The 23,724-nt window shown below is 43.1% G+C and overlaps 1 protein-coding gene across 1 annotated transcript in view; it reads left to right on the top strand.

The window, feature by feature from the left end:
- The window catches only part of POLR1A (RNA polymerase I subunit A), a 40,412-nt gene extending 19,410 nt beyond the window's left edge, over positions 1 to 21,002 (top strand). Inside the window, exons 16-34 of the mRNA XM_080638564.1 lie at positions 294 to 477; positions 1,843 to 1,925; positions 2,040 to 2,198; positions 2,529 to 2,627; positions 3,532 to 3,684; positions 3,877 to 3,959; positions 4,589 to 4,754; positions 5,524 to 5,745; positions 7,393 to 7,607; positions 8,833 to 9,000; positions 9,934 to 10,069; positions 10,715 to 10,872; positions 12,115 to 12,229; positions 12,839 to 12,955; positions 14,075 to 14,356; positions 15,601 to 15,801; positions 16,550 to 16,667; positions 18,007 to 18,171; positions 20,587 to 21,002. Of these exons, the coding sequence (XP_080494690.1) occupies positions 294 to 477; positions 1,843 to 1,925; positions 2,040 to 2,198; positions 2,529 to 2,627; positions 3,532 to 3,684; positions 3,877 to 3,959; positions 4,589 to 4,754; positions 5,524 to 5,745; positions 7,393 to 7,607; positions 8,833 to 9,000; positions 9,934 to 10,069; positions 10,715 to 10,872; positions 12,115 to 12,229; positions 12,839 to 12,955; positions 14,075 to 14,356; positions 15,601 to 15,801; positions 16,550 to 16,667; positions 18,007 to 18,171; positions 20,587 to 20,687 (2,925 nt within the window). The 3' untranslated portion in view covers positions 20,688 to 21,002. The remainder of the gene's footprint in view (positions 1 to 293; positions 478 to 1,842; positions 1,926 to 2,039; positions 2,199 to 2,528; positions 2,628 to 3,531; positions 3,685 to 3,876; positions 3,960 to 4,588; positions 4,755 to 5,523; positions 5,746 to 7,392; positions 7,608 to 8,832; positions 9,001 to 9,933; positions 10,070 to 10,714; positions 10,873 to 12,114; positions 12,230 to 12,838; positions 12,956 to 14,074; positions 14,357 to 15,600; positions 15,802 to 16,549; positions 16,668 to 18,006; positions 18,172 to 20,586) is intronic.
- Positions 21,003 to 23,724: the final 2,722 nt, after the last annotated feature.

Genomic DNA, 23,724 nt, shown 5'->3' on the forward strand with positions numbered 1-23,724 from the left:
GGGTCAGGACAAACTGTTCTGATCCTGATTGATACAGATTCCATCTGGGTTTGTTAGACCCATGCATCTTCATTGTTTGACTTTATAGGAGGAAAAATGCAGGTGGTGTTAGAAGTCTTATTTCTGCTGTCAGTTCTGGAAGTGCAGATAATCTGACCATATTTAACTGTTCTCCAACATGTGGGCTGCTTCAGCTTAAACCTATGTTAATGTAGATTACACAGAAAAACCTGTAGATATCACAATAAGATCAAAATTCCTGTTTTCCTTAATAGCTGTGATTTATTTTTCAGGTTGTTATCAGAAAAGGGGAATTACTGTGTGGAGTCTTGGACAAAGCTCACTTTGGCAGCTCTGCTTATGGCCTGGTCCACTGTTGCTATGAAATCTATGGGGGTGAAACTAGTGGGAAAGTGCTAACGTGCCTAGGACGCCTCTTTACTGCTTATCTGCAGCTGTACAGGGGATTTACAATGGGTGAGTAACACAAGGAGTAACTCAGCAGTGCTGTAGTGCAGCACCTCCTGACATATGAAACTGGCTTTCGATGATTTAGAGTTATGATCACTTAGAGTTACTCAGACACAGTCGACTGGCAGACAGCAGTAGTGAGGAACCAACAGACTGCTGTTAGCCAAGGGAAAGGGAAGGAGATCATTTGAAATGAAGAAGGTAATTAATTGACTGTAAGGCACATAAAATATGTCTTGAGAGCCAGGGTGCAAAAACTACTTAGGAGTGAACCTGGGATCACGAGGTAGTTAAAACATCAGGAAGAGAGAAGTGGGACTGGAGCAGGAGTGTGGGATTTGGTGAAGATGATTCGAGACTGAGAAAAATAAGACTTTGGGATGAGATGAATAAGGTTCAGCAGAAGGAGATAAGTACAAGAGACAAGGTCGTAGTGGGAAAAGGAGAGCACGGATGGGCAGAAAGAGTGAAGATAGAGGAGCATGTGACAGGACCATATACTCCTTTGCCTTGCAAAGGTGAGTGTAGCTCACTAGTAGTGTGTCCCACTTGTCCTCCTGCAACTGCTGTACACTTAACCTGGGAGGAACCCCTGGAGGTGATCTAACACAGCTCCCTGTGCAAAGCAGATGCTGCCAGAGAAGCTTGTGCAGGGCTGTGTCCACTCAAATTGTGAATATCTCCAGGGATAGTGACTTTACAGCCTCCCTGCATCCCTGTGCCAGCATTTGATCACGTACATTGACAACATTTCTTTTCCTGTTGACGGAAGTTTTATTTCCTCGTATCTTTGAAGGACAAACACATCTTTCAGCCTCATCCAGCACATGCTCCAGCCATTTTAGTGAGCATTTTAGTGACTTTTGCAAGACTCCTTCCTTACAAATAGCTTACAGGAGTTAAGCTTCCAACCTTTCATTTGTTCTAGACTGTTGTGCTCCTGGTCCTGTCATCACAAAGGCCTGTATTTTTAGTTTACCCTTTTAAAAAAGCTAGGAAATGACATCTAATGGGAAGCTTGAAGTGGATGGAAGAGGAACACCAGTTTGATGAGTTTCACCTGCAATACATTTGTGCACTAAGATTTTATAGATGCTGTTGAAGTTAAGACTTCTTAAGTTAGGGAGTTGTTTTGCACCCTTAATGCAATCACTTGGTTGATGTTGCATGGGTTTTTGATAGCCTATGCCTTCTGCCTCAAAAAACCTCCAATTTTTGTTTTCCTTCTCAAACTACAGTTTAACAATTACTGTATCTTTACTTGTGACTTTCTTTTCCAGCTGTTTGCTTTCCAAATCCACCAAGTGTGATTCCTCCCTCAATTCTTTTTCAGCTTGCATCATTATGTGCTCTTTCTATCTTCCTTAACAGGGATTGAAGATATTTTGGTTAAACCTGAAGCAGACCACAAAAGACACAAAATCATTGAGAAGTCAAGCCGGCGTGGCATTGAAGTGAGTTCCTTGCACGATTTTCTTTCCCTCTATAATTAAAACTGTTCGAAGTCCTGCCCTGTTTAATCACTCCTCCTTAGCACCTAACCCCCCCCCCCCATTTTTTACTTCCAGGCTGTTCGAGCTGCTCTTAATTTGCCAGAAACAGCATCAAGTGAGGAGATCCAAGGGAAGTGGCAGGATGCCCATCTCTGCAAAGACCAGAGGGATTTTAACATGGTTGATCTGAAATTCAAGGAGGAAGTAAACAATTACAACAATGAAGTTAACAAGGTTGGCATCAAGGCATCTGTGAACGCTAATCTTGTTTGGAGGCTTACTGAGCTAATGTAATGTCCATGAGGGGTGCCTGACTCTTACGGAGGCTGAAGCTTTCCATCTGTCCCCAGCAAAAGGCTTCACATACTGCCTCACCATCTCCACCTTATCCTCCCTGAATGAGAAGAGGCTTTAATATTCAAGACACTTTAAACTTATCAATAGGAATGGTTGTGATTATTCATTGTTTCACTTTTTTAAAGCCTTCAACAGGAATTGCTTTGATTACTTATTTTATTAGTAATGGTTTGGTTTTGTTCCCTTCACCCCACCACAACTCTTTAGGTTTGTATGCCCCTTGGTCTCCACAGGAGCTTTCCAGAGAACAATTTGCAGTTGATGGTACAGTCAGGAGCCAAAGGATCCACTGTAAATACAATGCAGGTAATGACAGCACTTAGCAGTATATTTGTTGATGTGATTGGTCCTAGAATATAAGCTGTTGAGAAGCTCTTGTGTGGATATCTTCATACCAAAGCAGACCTTTTATTCTGAGCTTTGGGAATACAGGGTTTTGGCATGGAAAAACATTACAAGAGTGTAATAAGGACTTCAGTGGGTGATGGAGAAGAATTAGTGTTTATTATAACCTTCTGTTTTGGAAGTAGTTCTCAGTTCATTGGGATTTATAGCAACGGCAGACCTTCTTTTTAGAAGAAATGCTGTGGATTGTACAAAGACACCTACTACAGGAGAAAGAACTTGTCCTGACCTCTGCTGGAAACTGACCCTTCTGTTTCCTTCTCCCACTACTGAATAGGAACTAAATCTTGCTTTGATTTTGTTAGAAATGGCAAGAACGCTTTTTCATTTTGCTTTCAGCAACACAGACCCCAAGCAAGAAACACTCTATAAATAAAGGCCATCTAAAGATTCTGTCTCTGAGAGAGAATGACCAAAGCTTCAGAGAAGGTTTCGTTTTGGGTTTTTCTGTTCTGTTTTTAGTACACTGCTGCTGAGATGTGGTGAGGGGAATGCAGGGACCTAAAATATCTGTTATTTTCAGTTTCACATCTCTTTGTATTAAAATGAACATACAGAATGAAAATGGAAATACTGAGGATGAGTCAAGGAGTTGAAATAACTTAAAACCACCGGATGAGGTCCACATGTCTTTTCTACCCAGCAGTAGCAAGAACATTGAATGAACATGTCAACGTTTAGTGAAAGAACATCTAGGGAACATTTTAATGCTTTTTGCTGTGTTTTTCAGGAGCAGTTGTTGAACTTCAGTGAGCAAAAAGCTGGATGGAAAAGTGATGTTTCCTTTTTATCTTTCCACGTTCAGATTTCTTGCTTGCTGGGCCAGATTGAGTTGGAAGGTCGAAGACCCCCACTGATGGCATCTGGCAAATCCCTGCCATGTTTCCAGCCTTATGATTTTTCCCCTAGCTCAGGAGGATTTGTGACTGGCAGGTTTCTCACTGGCATCAAACCTTCTGTAAGTTGAATACTGCTGCTGCTTATATTGAAAGTTACTTAAATCTTGGTATTTTAATAGAGAGTGTCTGCAATTATAGATAAATTGAGTTTGTTCACCCTACTTTCATATGTAGTGTTTGAGAAAGAGCATAAATTGCCAGTCTTGGTGTGCTTCTGAGCAGGATGCTGATGGGATTGTGCTTCTGTTTAGGAATTCTTCTTTCACTGCATGGCTGGCAGGGAAGGGCTTGTGGATACAGCTGTCAAAACCAGCCGTTCTGGGTACCTACAAAGGTAAGAGGTTTGCTTTGGGATTTGAGCCTTTAAAAGGTCCTGTTGGTTGGTTGATAGGGATTTTGTTGAACTTAGATAGTGGCTTAATGCTGAACCCAGAACAGGCTGACTTGCTGGAGGACTAGATCAAGGGGAACTTAATCATCTCTAAATTACCCTTGGAATATAGCAGCAACAACTATTCCTTTTGGAGAAATCTTTTTCCCGGTACAAGTGAAAATATACAAATTCCAGGCAACTCTACTTTGTCTTGGCCACAAGAAGAAGATGGAAAGTTTTACTTGTTTCAGAGGGTAGTGGGGGATTCTAAAGGAGTGAAGCCCCCTTCTTTCAGACAACTGTTCAAAAGTGACAGCAGAGGTAGAGAGTAATTTGCTGTTGCATTTTAAGTCACTTCAGTCCAAGGACACTGCAGGAAGCAATGTGCAGAAAGCTTTGCAGTATCATTGCTCATCTCACCTGTGTGTCTTGTCTATGCGATTTTTGGCTTCCAGAATTCCTCATCAGTGCACTTAATATCTTAATGAGAACAGTATTATTCACGTTAGAGTTATATCATCCTTGTTGCTTTGTATCATCTTAACAGGGTTTTAATTTGTAATGTTCTTTTCTGTTTTCCTCTGGGACAGGTGTATCATAAAGCATTTGGAAGGACTGGTTGTTCAGTATGACCTGACTGTACGAGATAGTGATGGCAGCGTGGTGCAGTTTCTCTATGGAGAAGACGGGCTTGATATCCCTAAAACTCAGTTCTTACAACCCAAGCAGTTTCCTTTCATTGCAGAAAACTGTGAGGTAGAACATCTGAAGTATGCTTATGGGGTGAAGGGGAAGACTGAAATGCACAGTTAACATCTGGCATAGCTGTTAGGGATCCCATGACATAGTTGTTTCTCTCAGTCACTCTCAGACTAACCTATGTTTTTATTTGCCATTGTATCCAAAATATGGAAGTGAATCTTAAGTCTGTAGCATGATTTAAGCAGTCCAGTTTCAGCAGAGAACCAAGCCCTTTCCCTGTTCTAACTCTGCACTTGGATTCAACACACATGACTTAGATATAAGGAAGAAGTTCTTTATTGTGAGGGTGATGAGGCACTGGAACAGGTTACCCAAAGAAGTGGTGAATGCTCCACCCGTGGCAGTGTTCAAGGCCAGGTTGGACAGAGCCTTAGGTGATATGGTCTAGTGTGAGTCCCCCCTGCAGAGGGCTGGAACTGAATGATCTTAAGGTCCTTTCCAACCTAAACCATTCTGTGATTCTTTGACTTTACTCTTCAGTCTGTCAGGTTTGAGTAACTTCCTTTTACCAGTAGTATCACTGCTTATTAAAGAGTAACAATTATTACATAATTTTCTTCTCTGGTTGAAAATCAGTTTTGAAAGTTGCTTTGCAGCAGCTGAACATTCAGAGTGGCAGCAGATGACCTTTTCAGTTTGCTTTGCCTTTTCTGCTACAGTGAGCATAGAGACAAGAATAATGATGATACAAAGCTATTTTCTGTAGTATTCACTCTGAATACTGTTTGTCTTTCATATAATCATACAGATAACTTTTTTACAGGTAATCCAGAAGACAAAGCATCTGGATGAAGCTTTATCAAGGATGGAGTCTCACCAAGCTAGCCAGCAGTTCAAAGCCATCAAAAAGTGGCGAGCCAAGCACCAAAACTCAGTGCAAAGAGAAGGAGGTTTTCTGATGTTTTCCCAAAAGAAAATGGCAAGTGTAAAAGCACAGATTCCAGGGGATGAAATCAGAAATGGAAGAGATGCTGCTACTTTACAGGTAACATAGAAGCAGTTGAATTCACCAGGCTCTTTAAACAAGTTGCAGAGTGTTTCATGGTCTAACTATACAAGTTGTCTTCTGAAGGAGTCCTATGTCAGTTCTGTGGGTGATGAAGCTGAGATTCATTTATTGAAGTCTGTGGGTACCAGTGCGAGGGCAGAGGCCCAAAACAGAATTAAAACTGGTTTTAAAACCAGCCCATGGTTGTGGGTGGTTTCTGGTGATTGTTTTTGGTTGTTTAGTGGTGTGGTGTTTGAATTTTTCCTCATGGACACAGAATAAATCTCTCTTGGATGGACAGACACCTGCTAGCTGGATGAGAGCCTGTTTAAATACAAAGATCAAATCCAAGCTGCCTAGGGTCTCAAGAAAGTACTCTTGCTTAAGCCTCTTGGACATTAGGGCACTGATCCGTATGCTCTGGCTTCTAATGAAGATTATATGTGTGAACCCAGAATGGAAACAGGCGCTGTTTCATGGCCTTGCTTTTACAAGGAATTTATCCTGGTAGAACATGGACAGTTAGCATGAAGCTCCACATTGAAGGTGTTGAGATACATAACTCTGTGAGCATGTCTGCAAATGCTCTGCCTAATCACTGGTTCATTTATTCAACTATGCTGAATTTGTGTTGCTGTTGGTACTTCTGATAATATTCAGCACAATTTAGCTTGTTGATTCGTTTGCTGATTGTTCATTTTGTCTTTCAGTAGATGGGTAGATACAGATACATAGAACCATAGAATCACAGAATGGTTTGGGCTGGAAAGGACCTTAACATCATCCAGTTCCAGCCCCCTGCCATGGGCAGGGACACCTCACCCCAGATCATATCTCCCAATGCTCTGTCCAGCCTGGCCTTGAACACTGCCAGGGATGGAGCGTTTACCACTTCTTTGGGCAACCTTCTGTCTTAGTATATTCTAAAGCTCAGTGGAGACTTTCATGTCACAAGCCAGTTCTTCCATCATTAAGAAGCAAGGCATATAAGAGGTAGGTTTAGCTCATATTCTGTATTGATTTCCTTTTGAGTAGGTATTAACTTTTTCCTTTATTAAATGCAATGTTTGAAACATTACTTGAAAGACTGAAGAACAGAAATAAAACTGGTCAGTGTGAAAGATGCAGGCTAGGTTAGATAATAGTCTCTGCTGGACTGTTGGGGTTGGATGGGGCTTGGAGCAACCTGCTTTAGTGGAAGATGTCCTTGCACATGGCAAGGGGTTGGAACTGGATGAGCTTTAAGGTCCCTTCCAATCCAAACCATTCTGTGATTCTATGAACTGAAAATCAGAGAAGCTCCTTTGTCATGCCAGCTTTAGGCTACTGGTGGTAGTCAGGTAAAAGTAAAGACTTAAGTATGTTGAGGGCGTTCGCTCCCAAGTTAAAATCATTCTTAGACAGCTGTATTTCACTGTTATGGTTAGACTGTAAAGAATCTTGAAATCATTTGGCATTAAAAGTGTCAAGTATCAGAAAATGAAGAAAACCTTATTTGTAGTTGAGTTGTTTGCTGTGTTACACCATTAAGTTTCAGACAGGTAATCTTCTCCTTTGCTATTGCTTGATTGCTGCTGGAAGCAGTAGTAGTTGAGTTTGGTCTTACTGTGGACAAACCAGTCTGCTTAAAAATCTCCCTTTCAGTTATTGAAGATGTGGTATGAACTAGATGACAAGAAACGAAGAAAGTATATGAAGAAGACGAACAAGTGCCCTGACCCAAGCCTTGGTATTTGGCGTCCAGATACTTACTTTGCATCTGTTTCAGAAGCATTTGAACATGGAGTTGAAGAGTATATCAACAAATGGGAATCTGAGAACAGACAAAGTTTTGTGCACCCAGTAATTTCTTCTGATAGGTAATAACTTCAGTGTCTTTACTTCTTTGCACTGAGCCAAGAACCACAATTCCTATTTTTGAACTGAATTTGCTAAAGATGAAAAGTCTTTCTCAACTCTTCATAGAATCATAGAACAGTTAGGGTTGGAAAGGACCTTAAGATCATCCAGTTCCAACCCCCCTGCCATGGGCAGGGGCACCTCACACTAAACCATGGCACCCAAGGCCTCATCCAACCTGGCCTTGAACACCGCCAAGGATGGAGCACTCACAACCTTCCTGGGCAACCCATTCCAGTGCCTCACCACCCTCTCAGTAAAGAATTTCTTCCTTATATCCAATCTAAACTTCCCCTGTTTAAGTTTGAACCCGTTACCCCTTGTCCTGTCACTACAGTCCCTAATGAAGAGTTCATCCCCAGCATCCTTGTAGGCCCCCTTCAGATACTGGAAGGCTGCTCTGAGGTCTCCACGCAGCCTTCTCTTCTCCAGGCTGAACAGCCCCAACTTTCTCAGCCTGTCTCCATACGGGAGGTGCTCCAGCCCCTGATCATCCTCGTGGCCTCCTCTGGACTTGTTCCAACAGTTCCATGTCCTTTTTATGTTGAGGACACCAGAACTGCACACAATGCTCCAAGTGAGGTCTCACGAGAGCAGAGTAGAGGGGCAGGATCACCTCTTCTGACCTGCTGGTCACGCTCCTCTTGATGCAGCCCAGCTTCCTTTTATTGTGACCTTGTGAAACAAAGTAGTGGGTTTCAGAATGGTTCCTGAAAGCCAGGTGAACTTAGTGTGCTGTGGAGAGACCCTGGTCATCTCTTTCTTCCAAACCTCCATTTTCCATGCAGCTAAGGGCTTGGGCAAAGGCTTTATGGAATAGCAGCGATGTATTGCTGTCCCCCTACATAAAAACTAATACTTTACAGTAACACTTAAAATCCAAAACATGCTTTTGCACACTTTGGAGTTAGCAGGGTAGTTAACATGAGCAAGTGGGAGTACATGGACTCTCTTGATATTCTGGGAATCAGAATCAGAAGCCAAGGCCCCGGTTCTGTATTGATGGGCTCTGTTTGTCAGATCAGATTGGGATAGACAATTTTACAGGTTCGTGAGGTATTTATCCATAAACTTCCAGGAGAAATTGCCTGAAAGAGGTAAATTTATTGACCTGAGCAATGTTTCAATCTCTTCCAAGTTCTTTGTTTTGTACATTGAGCTAAACCTCTCATTTCCCATCTTCAGATTGAAGGATTTGTTGTATTTGAAGTGGCAGCGATCTCTCTGTGACCCAGGAGAAGCTGTGGGTCTCCTTGCAGCTCAGAGTATTGGGGAACCTTCCACACAGATGACTCTCAACACCTTCCACTTTGCTGGCAGGGGTGAAATGAATGTCACACTGGGGATTCCAAGGTGAGAAAACTGTGTTCCCTGTGGGTCCTTTGCCATTTTTGGCACTTAGGTAATAATGCTTAATGTCACTGGGAGGTGTATATGTAATCCTGAGGGCAGATGATCCTTCAGTTGAATTGCAAGTTGTGCCTGGTCACAACTATTATAAAGTCTTGCCATTTTACAGTTGGTTTGGTTCATTTTCCAGATAGAAAATACCCTGTGAAGTCCCCTGACTCTTATCTGATGTATAGCAAATGGCTTATTCATTTCTGTATTATAGTCAATACAGTATAAGCCTAAAGAAATTATGCTTTGTGGGTTGGACCTCTTCTTCCCCCTACTATTAAACCTATTTCTTTCACACACCAAACTTCACTGCACCTATGAGATCTGGTATGTTTAGTATTATCGCCTATGGAGGAAGAGACCTGTTTTATAGCAGCCAGGTTTCCCCTGGTTCTGTTTGATGACAGTGTCTATCAGCACACATGTTTAGCAGCCAGTCATCTGCTTGTTCTGAATAGCATGGGTGCTCACCCCAGCTTTGTGGTTAGATGTGTGATGCCTTAGATGGGTGATAGTTGCCTTACCTTAGAGAAGGGAATCAGAGAAAGCATGAGGAAGCATGCACTATGCATCTGTAGGAAACAGGCTTCATTGGAAACAGGCTTCATTACATCTTCTGTTCTGGGAACATTTTAGTATCATTTCTACTCTCTTCCTGGAACTGGATGATAACGTGATTGAGGCAGCAGAGCTGCTTTTGTGCTGCCCCTGAAGAGGAACCGAGAAAGTGAAAAGGAGCAGCTCAATGGTGACCACAGCCCTTGATGCATATGGCTCTGATAGAACTGGCAGTTGCTGCAAGCTGCCTAATTAAATGAGCCAGGTATTTATGTGATTGCAGAGGGCTTTTATCATTTCACTTGAAAGATCATTCTTTATTTAAAGGTTGCGGGAAATACTGATGGTGGCCAGTGCAAATATTAAAACACCAACGATGAGTGTTCCTGTGTTCAGTACCAAGAAAGCTCTCAAGAAAGTGAAACGGCTGAAGAAAAAGCTCACAAGAGTGTGCTTAGCTGAGGTGAGCCTCCTATTCAGTGTGTCCTTGGAGAGCAGCAAAACAAAATGTCCTGTTTAAGCTCATCAGTTAGTCTGGCTTTGTAGCAGATTCCTGTTTTGAAGGCTTATCTGTGGGTGCAAGATGAGAGGGTCCTTTCTTTTCACCTCCTGCACACTGAACCGGTGGTGCCTGCTAAGAAGTGGGCTATTGAAAAGAATTGCAGTTACTGTGTAAATTCAGTTTAAACCTGTAGAGCATTGTCACAGGCTACAAAAATCTATAGACTGTAAAGGAAGGGTACTTGTTCACACATGGCAGTAGTACAATGGCAGGGAGGGCTTATGTTTGCTGCCATAGCCTTGTTTGGCTTTTTCTCAAGCTTATTTTCATCAGGCTCCAGAATTGGAGGAGTTTTGTCTTCAAGACAAGCTAATCTGGCTGAGACTGGCAGAGCAGAGACCTTTCTGTTTGTTGAGAGGAGTTTAAGCCAAAAAGAGTGCAAAAGGGTACAGTCCTTTTGCCCAGGATCTGCCGCAAAGCCTCTAGGAAAGTTTGCCTGTTAGCCTTGTGTAATTCTGGTCTCCTGTGGGGGAAGCATTGGAATTGCAGGCAGTAAATGAAGTATCTTTATTGAAGGAGTAACATTCCTGCTTGGGACTTCTGTAGGTCTTGCAGAAAGTTGAGATAGAGGAATCCCTACATGTGAAGTGCAAGCAGGACAAACATCGCCTCTACAAAATCAAGTTCCATTTCTTGCCCTATGAATATTACCAAGAGGAGAAGTGCGTGAAGCCCAGAGATATCTTGCACTTCATGGAAACAAGGTGAGTTTGCTTTTAGATACTTGAATACTTGCTCTTCTTTTGCCTTTCCATGTGCATTAAGTGTCACTGTGCGTTGTTTATTGCTGTTACTATGGCTTTCAGAGCAACAGCTTCCTGCAGATGTGTTTAGAGAAACATCTACACAGCTGCTTTTTGTGTCTTGAATAGAACTGTGGATCTGTGGAGTGGTGACAGTACAGAATTGTATCAAGGCAGGTCTTTAACATGTTTGAGAAGAGCCATTTAAGCATCATCTTGATAATTTCTTTGGATGCTTAAACATTACCAGCAAAAAAATGTCTGAATACTTTAAGTATCCCTCAGTGCTCTCATTGAATGGAACTAAACATTACTTTGCAAGATTAGTTTTAAAAGATAAAGAAATCAGAAAAGGCTGGCTTTCCCCACCCCCCCCCCTTTCTCTTTCTTTCCCCTGCTTCCTTCCCCATATGTGGCCAAATCTGTGTAGATAAAAGTAGACCATTTAATGACAAGGCTCTATTGAAAGCTATTTTTGCTTTGTAAAAAGGCTTCATTGATTTTCTCCTCCTTCAGGCCATATGAGTTCAAGCTGGGTCACTTTGTTTAACAATATGTGCTTGTTGGTTTGAGAAAGAGAAAAGTCCGGTAGTAAAGCATCCCTTTGGAAAGTCAATTTGATGTGCAAAGTTTATGTCCAGATGAGATTATAATGTAAGATCATAATTTAATCTTTGGATGCATTGCTGCACCTGTGATTGTAAGAGACATGATACCAACCTTTTGATTTCCTAAAGGAATGAGAAAGGAGAAGAAATATTCTTTGCCTTATCCTAGAAGTACTTTTGCATCCACCAGAGAACATAGAATCATGGAATGGTTTGCATTGAAAGGACCTTAAAATCATCCAGTTCCAACCCCCTGCCATGGACACCTCACACTAAACCATGTCACCCAAGGCTCTGTCCAGCTCGGCCTTGAACACTGCCAGGGATGGAGCATTCACAGCTTCCTTGGCCAACGTGTTCCAGTGCCTCACCACCCTCACAGGAAAGAACTTCTTCCTTATATCTAACCTGAACTTCCCCTATTTAAGTTTGAGCCCATCACCTCTTGTCCTATCACTACAGTCCCTAATGAAGACTCCAAATGTCCTGTCATGAGCTGACAGGCTTCTTAAGCCAAATAAATGAATCTTTGGACAACTTGCAATTGACTGTGGTTGTGCTGAGCTTTGCCATTCTGGGTTGCTGCTTCTTTCAGGTTCTTTAAAATCTGTCTGGAAGCAATTAAAAAGAAGAGTGCAAAGATGGCATCTTTTGCTGAGGTCAGCACCAGGAAGACAACTCGGAGAGATTTAGATGGTGATGAAGACAAGGTACAGAAAAACATTACCTGAAAAATGCCTCACTTCCTTTAGTTGCTTTTGAGAACCTGCATTGGAAGAGCTCAGCATGTTCAATGCGAACATGAAGTGTATGAATACTGAGTTACTGCTTAAATATTTTCTTTATGCCTAAACTGTCTTTGCACTCCCATAAAATTAACAGGGAAATTACAGTTATTGTCTATTAAATCCTAATTTACTTAAGACTTTACTCTGAAAATGCCTGTTTATTTTAGCTTCATGGAGATATACGCTTACTACTCTCTGCTCCCAGATCAGTCCTGTTGTAGGAGTGGCTGTCAAAACTTTGGGGAAGATCCTTTTTTCATTGAAAGGCTTTTGCATGTTCCTTCTGCCACTTCTTTCCCATCAAGGACTGTCATATAAGGAGGCTGATAGCTTACCTAGCTTGTAGACATCCATCTTGTTTAATGTTGAAGTTAACTTGAGTATGAGTTCATTATTTCTTTATAATAGTGGGCTCGTAGAAATTAAGTTGATCTTAAAGGTATAACATTGAACATATATTTGATTCAAGCCTTTTGGAATTGATGCTTCCTTGCAATCAGCCTGATTATCTGGTCTGTCATGGATTTCTAGACACAGCATAATGAGGATGCTACGGCAGAGGAAGAAGAGAACATTGTTGATGCAGAAGCTGATGAAGGGGATGGTGATGCTACAGAAGCAAAACGGAGGAAGAATCAGGAAGAGGAGGTAATGAAATGAGAGGTGCTCAGCACTGCACTTTAATTCCCAATTTCCTCTGCTTGGTTTGTGTTGGGAAGGAAAGCTTCCATTAAAACAAAACGCTGGAAAAATCCAAACCCCACCTGAAAGGACATAGGAAAGTTTCTGCTTTGTGCTGGTCAGTTTTGATTTGGATGGGGGGAATACTATAGCAGATGATGTGGGCTGAGACTTGGCATGAACCTGATCATCATAGTTCAGCCTGGTCACTGCTGTCCTTTAAAAGTAATACAGAACCATGCAACTTCGAGATAAGGATGCTGGGGATGGACTCTTCATTAGGGACTGTAGTGACAGGACAAGGGGTAACGGGTTCAAACTTAAACAGGGGAAGTTTAGATTAGATATAAGGAGGAAGTTCTTTACTGTGAGGGTGGTGAGGCACTGGAATGGGTTGCCCAAGGAAGTTGTGAATGCTCCATCCCTGGCGGTGTTCAAGGCAAGGTTGCACAGAGCCTTGGGTGCCATGGTTTAGTGTGAGGTGTCCCTGCCCATGGCAGGGGGGTTGGAACTGGATGATCTTAAGGTCCTTTCCAACCCTAACTATTCTATGATTTTATGGAAGAGATCTGTGTTTGTCCAAAGCGTTGTTCTTTAGGCACTGGGGAGATGTGTGTGGCAGCCAGGCTGTGCTGTAATTCACTTTACCACTTGCTAATTCCATGCCTGACTTTGCCACATGCTAATTTCGTGGTTCTTCATAAATATTCTCTCTGGCTGTGCATGTTTCTCCATGTTCGCAACTTCATAGTTACTGCTTAAAAGATGGGTTGCTGTAATTCAGCAAGAGGACAGAGCAATTCAAAATGCGAAGGGAATCCCATCACCAGAGTTGGATTGTGGGAAGACCCTTTTTCAAGAGGAGAAAATTGAACTGTAGTGAGGAATAACGGTGAGATTATAAAGAAATAGGGACTGAGCTGAATTTGTTGTATTTTCTTTACAACAGAATTACACTTTCATCGTGTCATAGGTAAGATACTTACAACTCAGCTGCAGAGAATATTCATGACTGAAGCTGTTCATTGAACACTTAGTTTCAGTACATGTTCTGGCTCAGATAAATAGAACATTATTTCTCTGCAGGTTGATTATGAGAGTGAAGAAGAGAATGGGGAAGAAAACATTGATGAGAATCTGGAAGATGAAGAGGCTGAATCAGACAAAGAAGAAGAGACTCCTGGTGCTGAAGAGAACCAGAATGAAACAGATGTTGTTGAGTCTCAACATCTGTCCTTTATGTCTCATACTAAAAAAGAGAAAGACAGACTACTTCAATCAGCAGAGCTGCGAGTAAATGCTGTCGTGAGCAGCCATCCATCAATACAGGATTACTCATTTGACACCGAACATGAACTTTGGTGTGAGGTAAGATGATGGCACCTGGAAGCATCTCTCTGTGGTTGTGCAGTGGTTGCACATAGCTCCCATAATAAATAGATCTTTTCAGTGCAGTGCTGCTGTTTTGTCTCAGCAGTCCTTCATTAACAGAGAAAAGTGGCAGTACAGATGTACTTCTTGATGCAATTTTTAGTAATTTATAACTTTTAGAACACCTGATGAAACTTCTTTTGTAAAAACAGGTTTCTGACAGGTTTAGAATCATAGAATAGTTAGGGTTGGAAAGGACCTTAAGATCATCCAGTTCCAACCCCCCTGCCATGGGCAGGGACACCCCACACTAAACCATGCCACCCAAGGCCTCATCCAACCTTGCCTTGAACACCGCTGGGGATGGAGCACTCACAACCTCCCTGGGCAACCCATTCCAGTGCCTCACCACCCTCTCAGTAAAGAATTTCTTCCTTAGATCCAATCTAAACTTCCCCTGTTTAAGTTTGAACCCGTTACCCCTTGTCCTGTCACTACAGTCCCTAATGAAGAGTCCATCCCCAGCATCCTTGTAGGCCCCCTTCAGATACTGGAAGCTGCTCTGAGGTCTCCACGCAGCCTTCTCTTCTCCAGGCTGAACAGCCCCAACTTTCTCAGCCTGTCTTCATACGGGAGGTGCTCCAGTCCCCTGATCATCCTCATTATTATTGTGCTTTAATCTTTAAATGTATGATCGTAGAATAGGATCATAGAATCAACTAGGTTAGAAAAGACATTTAAGATCATCAAGTCCAACTGTTACCCCTGGACTGCCAAGTCCACTACTAAACCATGTCACTGAGGGCCTCCTCTATACAGTTTTTGAACACTTCTAGAGATGGTGATCCCTGGGCAGCCGGTTCAATGCCTCATCAAATGATGCACCACTGTGTAGCTCGTGATGAATAAAAGTGACTGATGGGCTTTTGAAAAAGTCTTAAATCTTAAACCATGCAAAACCCCAACAAACATGTAGCTCATCCCCCAAAAAAGCCACCCTAAACCAACTAATCCATGTAAGATCAGAGATCAGAAAGCAATGGGGACGAATGCTCCTGGGATGGCATGTTCGTATTAGCATCGTTCAACTGTAATTCTAGTCAGACGTTTATGATCCTAAACACACAAGTAGGGGAATTCCAGTTGTCTACTTCTAGCCTTAAAAAGAACTAGGCTGGTTATGGAGCCAAATTCAAGCTTGCTCACAGAACAACAATGCTATGTTGGTTTTTGACTCCTAGGTTTCCCTGGCGCTCCCACTGATGAAGGTGTACTTCGACCTCTCCTCCTTGCTTGTCTCCCTCGCACGGAACACAGTTATTCATGAGGTGAAGGGGATCACACGGTGTCTGTTGAATGAAAGTACCAACAAGCAAGGAGAGAAGGAACTTGTTCTGCACACCGAAGGGATAAACCTTGCAGAGCTGTTCAGATACTCTGATGTATGTAATCTATTTATAATCCCAAACTGGAATGGTGTTTTGTCTTCTAGGGAGAGACAGTGGATGATGGATGCCATTTAAATGGAGCAGGGGTGATGTGTAGCCTTTTTAGCTCTTAAGCTCTCTTCATCCTCCTTTTTTACCCCCAAATGTAGCTCAGCAGAGCCTTTTGTTAAGGGCAGCAGATCAGGTTTTGTGCAGCAGCCCAGTGTCTAATGACACATAATTTCACACCATGCTTCCAGCTGTCTCTCTATATGTTACTTGAGGGAGTTCTTCCATCTAAACAGATTGCAGCACTTGGAGATGAATAGTTCTGCTATGCCATCTAGCCCATAACTCCACAAATACAGGATTGTTTCAAGCTACATCTTCTCTACTGCTTTGCTAGAAGTTCTGGCTTGCTGAGCCAGCCTGGGCATTGCATTGTGGTGTTTGGAAGATTTTAACATGTTCCTCTGCTGCTTGAGATGTTAGTTTGCTGCTTCTAATTTCAGCTAATTTGCTCTTGTGGTGAGTTTTGCTTCCAGTATCTTATTCATGTACATAATGCTGTGATCACTGGTTTAAACACAAATCCCAAGAATTAATCTTTGTCTGTATTTGAGCTGCTGCCTATTTGTTCACTAACTGTTGGTGCTGCTTAAGCTAATGAAAACTAGAGGAAAGAAGCTATCTTGGCTGAAGTTCTTTGGAACTGCAGAGTAACTACTGTCCTAACTTGTGTCTGTGGTTTCTTTGCTTTCAGATTTTGGACTTGAACAGACTTTATTCCAATGATATTCATGCCATGGCTAAGAACTATGGAATAGAGTCTGCCCTGAGGGCGATTATTAAGGAAATAAAAGATGTATTTGCTGTATATGGTAAGATTTCTTTGTATTTATTAAGATAGTCTTTATTATCATTAAAGATGGGAAATCCCAGCCACAGTGCTTAAATTTGTGGCCATGATCTTTTCATTTATGTGTGTATTCTGAAGTTGCACCTTCTCATTATTTTAAGCATTATAGTGCCTGCTGTGAACACTTTGTTAGTTCGTTGTTAGCTTCCATTTAATCAGGAGAAAACTCACTAGACAAGGTGGAATTTATCCCCCCCTTCACAGAGCTTTTCTATTCTGGTCCATTTATTCTTTACAAGCTGGAAGGTCCAGACAAATTAACTGCTGATGTGTGAGGAAGCTGTTAGACTTGTACAGAGGCCCTGAGGATAGGATTAACCTTGCCTCACTCTAGCTCTTTAATGATGGGAGTCCAGGCTCCCTTTTGAGTCGAGTTTTAATATCTTTCCTAAAATAGCTGCATTTCCTTGTGTGAATGTTCTCTCTGCATAGATTATTCAGAGTCCAGGCTTGGGGAAGATGCCTGACTTCACAGCCTTCTGAAGTTAGGCATGTTGAATTTGCCTTAAGCGAGCTAAGTCTTGCTATGAATTTAACTATTGAGAAGAGGGAAGATTAATACAGTGGGAATTTTAGCAACCAGTTACATGAAACAGGTTTGCCAGCTGGCAGCCCAGAGTGGTCTGACCTTCAAGTGGTTCAAGCACTGCTGGGTAAATGTTGACAGAGCTGTTAATGATCCCCCATGACACCAACTTCATATTATTTTTACAGATGTGCTCTTTCTTTTCAGCCTAAATGGGGTTTTCCGTGGGTGCCTGATATCGTGCACAGAAAATAGCAGAACCTTTCTGGCTCTGCTTTGCTAATGCAGGCCACAAGGTGAGGGGCTGGAGCTTTGTCCCATCAGAAGTGGATGGGCCAGGTTGGACAAAGCCTTGGGCGACATGGTCTACTGTGAGGCTTCCCTGCCCATGGCAGGGGGTTGAAACTGAATGATCTTAAGGTCCTTTCCAACCCAGACCATTCTGTGATTCTATGACGTGTGATCCCCTTCTGCATAAAGCAGACTTTAGTCATTTTATGTAGAGCAATTCAGCTGCCTTACAGCATTCTTGATGGTTTAGTTTCCCTGGAGAGAGATTGGTTTATATTAGAGTGAGGTCTGTCTCTCTTGTGTATTTGAGGGGAGCAGCTAAGCCAGCTACTCACAAAGAGGTACAACTGCCAGAAGACTGTTACTAGAGATATTCTCCATGTTGATTACATTCAGGGGGGTTTAATTTAGGCCTAGTTTACATTAAAAACCCCAAACCTTAGCCCTTGAGTGCTCTGATGGTTGCTCTTTCTTGTCTTCGTAGGGATTGTGGTAGACCCTCGGCACCTTTCCCTCGTGGCAGATTACATGTGTTTTGAAGGATTTTATAAACCACTGAATCGTTATGGAATTCAGTCCAACTCCTCCCCTCTGCAGCAGATGACATTTGAAACCAGCTACAAATTCTTGAAGGAAGCAACAATGATGGGTAAGTGGTTTAGCTTGAAATCAATGGCTGCAGCATTTCACATAGGCTTTGTTTTCATTGTAACTTTCCCCTATTTTGAGTGATGTATAATTGCATTACGGGAAAACAAAATATGCCAGGGGCTAGAATTTTCATTAAGCCTTTGCCTAGGAAAATGTTCCAGATGTTTTTAATGGAATTCTGTCAGCTCCAATGAAGTCAGCTCCCACATGTCATTTGTGGAGTCTGCGACTCCTTTCTTTAGGAATTAGATAGGCATTTTTATAACATTGTTGAGATTTGTTAGAGCAGAGCTTTATAACACACTACTAAATCTGCCTCTGTTGTTAAAATTGTCACCTCCGCTTTGTTTTCATGTCTCTAATAAGGCTTCCATGTTCTCATTTCTTCTCTATTCAGAATTTTACTGTGAGAACAGGCCTCCTGGTTGTGACTTTGATTCTGGTTTTCTTCTGCTTTAGCACTTCACTGTCTTTGCTTGTTTCCTCAGTCACAGGCAAAGGATCAGACATTTGTGTAATGGTAGTGGTGCCATGTGGAGTGCCCAAGAGCATCCTTCCTGCCCTCCAGTTGCTGCTCTGGAAGGTGTAGGGGTCAATGGTGGTGTGCATCGTGCAGGATATCTGAAATACATCAGCAGTCACCTGCATTCAAGAGTTCTGCCAAAAAAGCTGATGCTCTGTCACTAAACACAGTTTGTGTGATCTTATGCTTGGATACTGATTGTGTCTCCTTTTTGCAAATAGTCCTGGTTTCTGTCACTTGCCAGTTGGATGCTTTCCTTCTTGAGCACCACTGTGCTGCCTTTGCTACCTATTACAAATGGGAGATGCTCTCAACATGATCTCTTCAGCTAGTACCTTAAACTGCCTTGCACAGATGTCACAGATACTTTTATCCCTGAATTTCGTTAGTTTTAGACCTTTTCTGTGAAGATAATTTGGGTTTTAACTAATAGCATTGGTTACAGTTGACTTAATTCACCTGAAAATCAGACAGGAACAGTGTAAATCAGGGTGAAGCTGAACTGTTTCTTGCACAGTTGCGCTCCCTCTCTGGATTTACATTCTATCACCCACTGACTTAGGAGTACATTTCTTGCCAAGTGAAATGTAATTATCTTTATGGCTACCGTTATGAATAAAGACAGGAAGTGCATACTGACAGAAGGGCACCATGAATTGGCAGGAAAGCTGCACTGATTACCAGTGGAGGGAGTTAATGTTTTCACCACGATGGAAATCAAAGTCATAATGTGGATTGCAGCGGTCTGGATCTAATCTGCTTCAGTGTAACTGATCACTTGACTGTACCGTTAAAGAGATGCTGCAAGGATGCCTGCTGTGATCAGGAAGAAGGAAAGAAGAAGGCTTGTGGCCACTGTGCACAACCAGTGTGAGATGCATCATTTAAGAGTGTGGGGTGACCCATCAGAGTGCTGACCAGCATTTGGGGTACATCCAAAGTGAGATCCCTTTGGCTGTTTGCTCAAAGAATTACTCTTTGTTAACACCACGTGAGCAAACAGCGCAGTTCTGACTGTTTTGTTTAATGATCTAACAAAAGAGCTTGGTTTTCTTCAGCTGGCACATAGGAGCAGCTGTGTAGTTATTCAGCTGAGATCAGAGCAGCACATGCCACGCACTGTGCTGTGGTGCAGCTTCTCCCCCATCCTCTGTAGAGAGCTCAGTACATTCTGCTCTGCAGAATAAACTTACCAGAAGCTTAACAGGTTTATTTCCAGTCTTCCGACTGCTCCAATGACAGAATTCCAGCATTAGGATGAATGAAAACCAGCCTGGGTGCTTATAAAAACCAGTGGAAGCAAACCAGTCCTAGCCAGACGTGTCATCTGGAGAGCTTCCAAATAGCTGTGACACTATTTCGCTACAGTGAGTAACTACAAAATCAAAGGAATTCATGGAATGTCTCTCCAGTGAAATGTTCTCTTCATATCTAGCCAGAAGGATTTAAAATCCACATCAAAAGGATTCACTCTAACAAAGGAAAAAGGCAGCAATGAAAAGGGAATCTTTCTGGTTTTGCCTCACATGCATTTTTTAAGTGATGTATTTAATCAGCAAAATGTGTTCACTGTAAGGTCAGACCTGTGTTCCCTTAGGATTCAGAATGTGTTGCCTTTTCATGCTGAATAGGGAGAGCTTAGTAATGTGTGCCTAAATTCTTTGCTTGGACAAAAGGATTGGGATGAGATAATAGTTACTGTAAGAGGGGCAGGAAGGGTTTTCGGTTCCTGCTCTCAGATATACTAAATGGAATCTGAACAGCAGGTGGCAGTGCCTTTCTCAAACCAAAGGGGCTGAACCCTGTAAACCAAAGTGCTCTTTTCAGCTGTGAGCTTTGGGAACCCTTTGGAAACATCCTGATCGGAGTTCTGTTTGAATTCTGTTGCAGGTGCCTATGATGAGCTGCGATCCCCTTCTGCATGCCTCGTGGTGGGAAAAGTTGTTAAAGGAGGGACTGGTTTGTTTGACCTCAAGCAACCCCTTAAATAGTGTTTCGGTGCTAGCTTCAGGACTCTGATTGGAATGTTCATCACAAGAGATAAGTCTGCTCCACAGCTGTGCAGCAGTGGCACATACTGTGTCCCCAGTCGTCTTCTTGTGCCAGTAGGACCTGGATACCTAATCAGGGATCCATGTTAATCTGGATACCTGAGGGGCCTTATCTATTTAGTAAGAATGTCTGCAGCTGTAGGAGCTTTGAGCCAAAGAAACATTTATCTACTGTTCATTAATGTTAAAAAGGAGATTATTGATTTACATAGAATACGATGAAGGAGACCATCTGGGTCTCAAACAGTGCAACACAGTGGCAGAATGAAGTCAAAGCAGAACCTGTTGATGCTGATCAACTTCTGCGGGGCAGAATCCCATCTTGGAGGTAGTGCCAGTTGCCACATGGATGTTAAATGATGGATTTCCAGTACTGGAAGTCACATTGAGAGGTGGGGTTGGGCAGTGCTGTGCTGAAGCTTCAGCACTGTATGGAAGCATTTGTGCTTGAGGCCTCTCTTTTGCTGCGCTTCCATGCACTGCCATGGCTTCTAGAAGCTTTCCAGGATGCATTTCCTGTTCTGCTTCCTTTCTATAGAATTTTATGTGTCTGTGACACAATTGTTAGATTTCTTGATTAGCTGAAGCCCAGAATTCAGAGTTTTCATGCTTTCTGTCAGCATTTTGCAGTGCTTTAAGACTTCTTTGTATGGAACGGGTCTCCACACAGGAAGAAACCTGACATTTGATAAAGATCTATTCCTTCAGTGGCAATGTGAGCTGCTGTAACAGTGGCCACACAAAAGACTCCTGTAAGGATTACCAAACCAGAGGTTTAAAGCTATTTTTGCTTCGATATTCTGTATCAAAGAGGATATTTAATAAAGGAATATTGTGAAGGTCCTATTATGTGGCTGTGTAACTGAGGGAACTTTGTCATGCAGCCAACAGCCATCACTTTGGCTGTTAGGAACGGGGTAGCTGCGAGCTGTCAGCCACTCTTCAGACATCAGACTTTCTTGTTTATGCATTTGATTTTAATCAGAATGCGATGCACACGAGTCATTAACATTGGAGTTTGCTCAGCACCATCCAGGCAAGTTTCAACCCATGATCATTCTCAGTGGTACCTCAAAGCTGGTAAAGTGCCAGAGTGCACTCATCCTGCTGAGGAGCTCCTGCTTCCAGTGGAGCTGTGCTGAAGGGGATCACATCAGGCAGTGGGAGACGTTGGGACTGTGAAGGTGCATCTGTGGAGGATCTCAATGGGCTCCATTCTGCCCCAGCATCTGAAACCTGTGTCCAGCGTACTGGGCATGGCGCTGAAGCTTAACAAATGCATTAGCTCGGTAGGTCTCTGGTTTCACTTCTCAAATGTTCGTAAGAGATTTCCTTGTGCCTTCCTCCAGCTGTAGCACCTGGTAGGTATTTGTCAAACACATGTCATCCTGTGAACAACCGGGAAATCAGTTGGATGCAGTTGGCTAATGGGCAGCTGGGAAAGAGCAAACACGGTAACAAAACCACTTGCAATTCCAGGCTACAGTCTGGGCTGTTACAGACCATTTGCTGAGAAAGAGCCCCACGAGGTATCCACAGTCCTGCAGTGAGGAGCATCTTTGCCACATTTTGCATCTGGAGATGTGGCATTTGTTAGTTCTCTGGTTCTGACCTAAATAACCCTTTCATCCAGGTGTTCACACTAATTAAGCTTAAGAGGTTGCTTTGATTGTGTTGTGGTAATGAATTGTCCTCAGAAATTTGGACCCATAGAATTATAGAATGGTTGGGGTTGGAAGGGTCCTTAAAACTCAGCCAGTTCCAACCCCTGCCATGGGCAGGGACACCTTCCACTAGAGCAGCTTGCTCCAAGCCCCATCCAGCCTGGCCAGGTTGCACCTCTTCTGTGAAGACAGGCTGAGACAGCTGGGATTGTTCAGCCTGGAGAGAGACCTTAGAGCAGCTCCAGTGCCTAAAGGGGCTACAGGAAACCTGGGCCTTGGACAAGGGCCTGTAGGGACAGGACAGGGGAATGGCTTTAACCTGCCAGAGGGCAGACTGAGATGAGCTCTTAGGCAGAAGCTCTTCCCTGTGAGGGTGCTGAGGCGCTGGCACAGGGTGCCCAGAGAAGCTGTGGCTGCCCCATCCCTGGCAGTGTTCAAGGCCAGGTTGGACACAGGAGCTTGGAGCAAGCTGCTCTAGTGGAAGGGGTCCCTGCCCATGGCAGGAGAATGGAACTGGATGAGCTTTAAGGTCCCTTCCAACCCAAACCATTCCATGATTCAAAGCTTTTTCCTGTGATGTGAAAGACTGTTTTAAGTCCCTCAGGCCAAAGAGGGTTATGCAGCCCTGTGCTATGGGTGAGCACTGTAACCGCAAGGTGAGGCCAAGCCTGGATACTGAGCTGGAGGCATAGGTGCTGTATGAGGAGCAATGCTGGCTGCAGGGTCAGGCAGTGATTTTTAGGAGCACAAAGTTGATCAAGGGAGGCATCATTAGCAAAGCATCCCCCAGGGAGGCCTATGCTGCTGGACCAGCCTGACAGCCCATTCCCGCTCCTGTTCCAGCGGGTGCCATAGAGCCAGGATTAAGCAAGTCAATGATGTTTTACAGTTTTCTGGCTGAGATCCCTCGGAGGAGCTGACTGTCCACATTGCCCTGGAAAGGTTTAGGCCTGGTCACAGAGCCAGAGAGGAAGTGGAGCTGTTCCTCTTTTCCTGGGTGCCAGCTTCGGGAAGATAAATGATCCCTGCCTCAGACCTGGTGGGGCTGCGGCTTGGCCTGTAGTAACACTGCTGCTGGTGTTTGGGGTTTGGAGCCTTGCCTGGCACTACAGAGAGGGTGAGGAGCGATCAAGGAGTAGCAGTGGAACAGTAACGTGAAGTGCAGTAAATACAGAGCTGCATTATTAATGGCACATTAAAACTGAGCGGGTGAGTAGAGCAAATGGTGTGCTGACAGTACAAGAGCCCTGCAGAAAAATCCCAGGGCTGTACCTTGGGAAGCAATCAGTGCTCTGTAAAACCCTTCAGTGCTT

Source organism: Psittacula echo, assembly GCF_963264785.1.
Source record: "Psittacula echo genome assembly, chromosome: 1".
NCBI lineage: Eukaryota > Metazoa > Chordata > Aves > Psittaciformes > Psittacidae > Psittacula > Psittacula echo.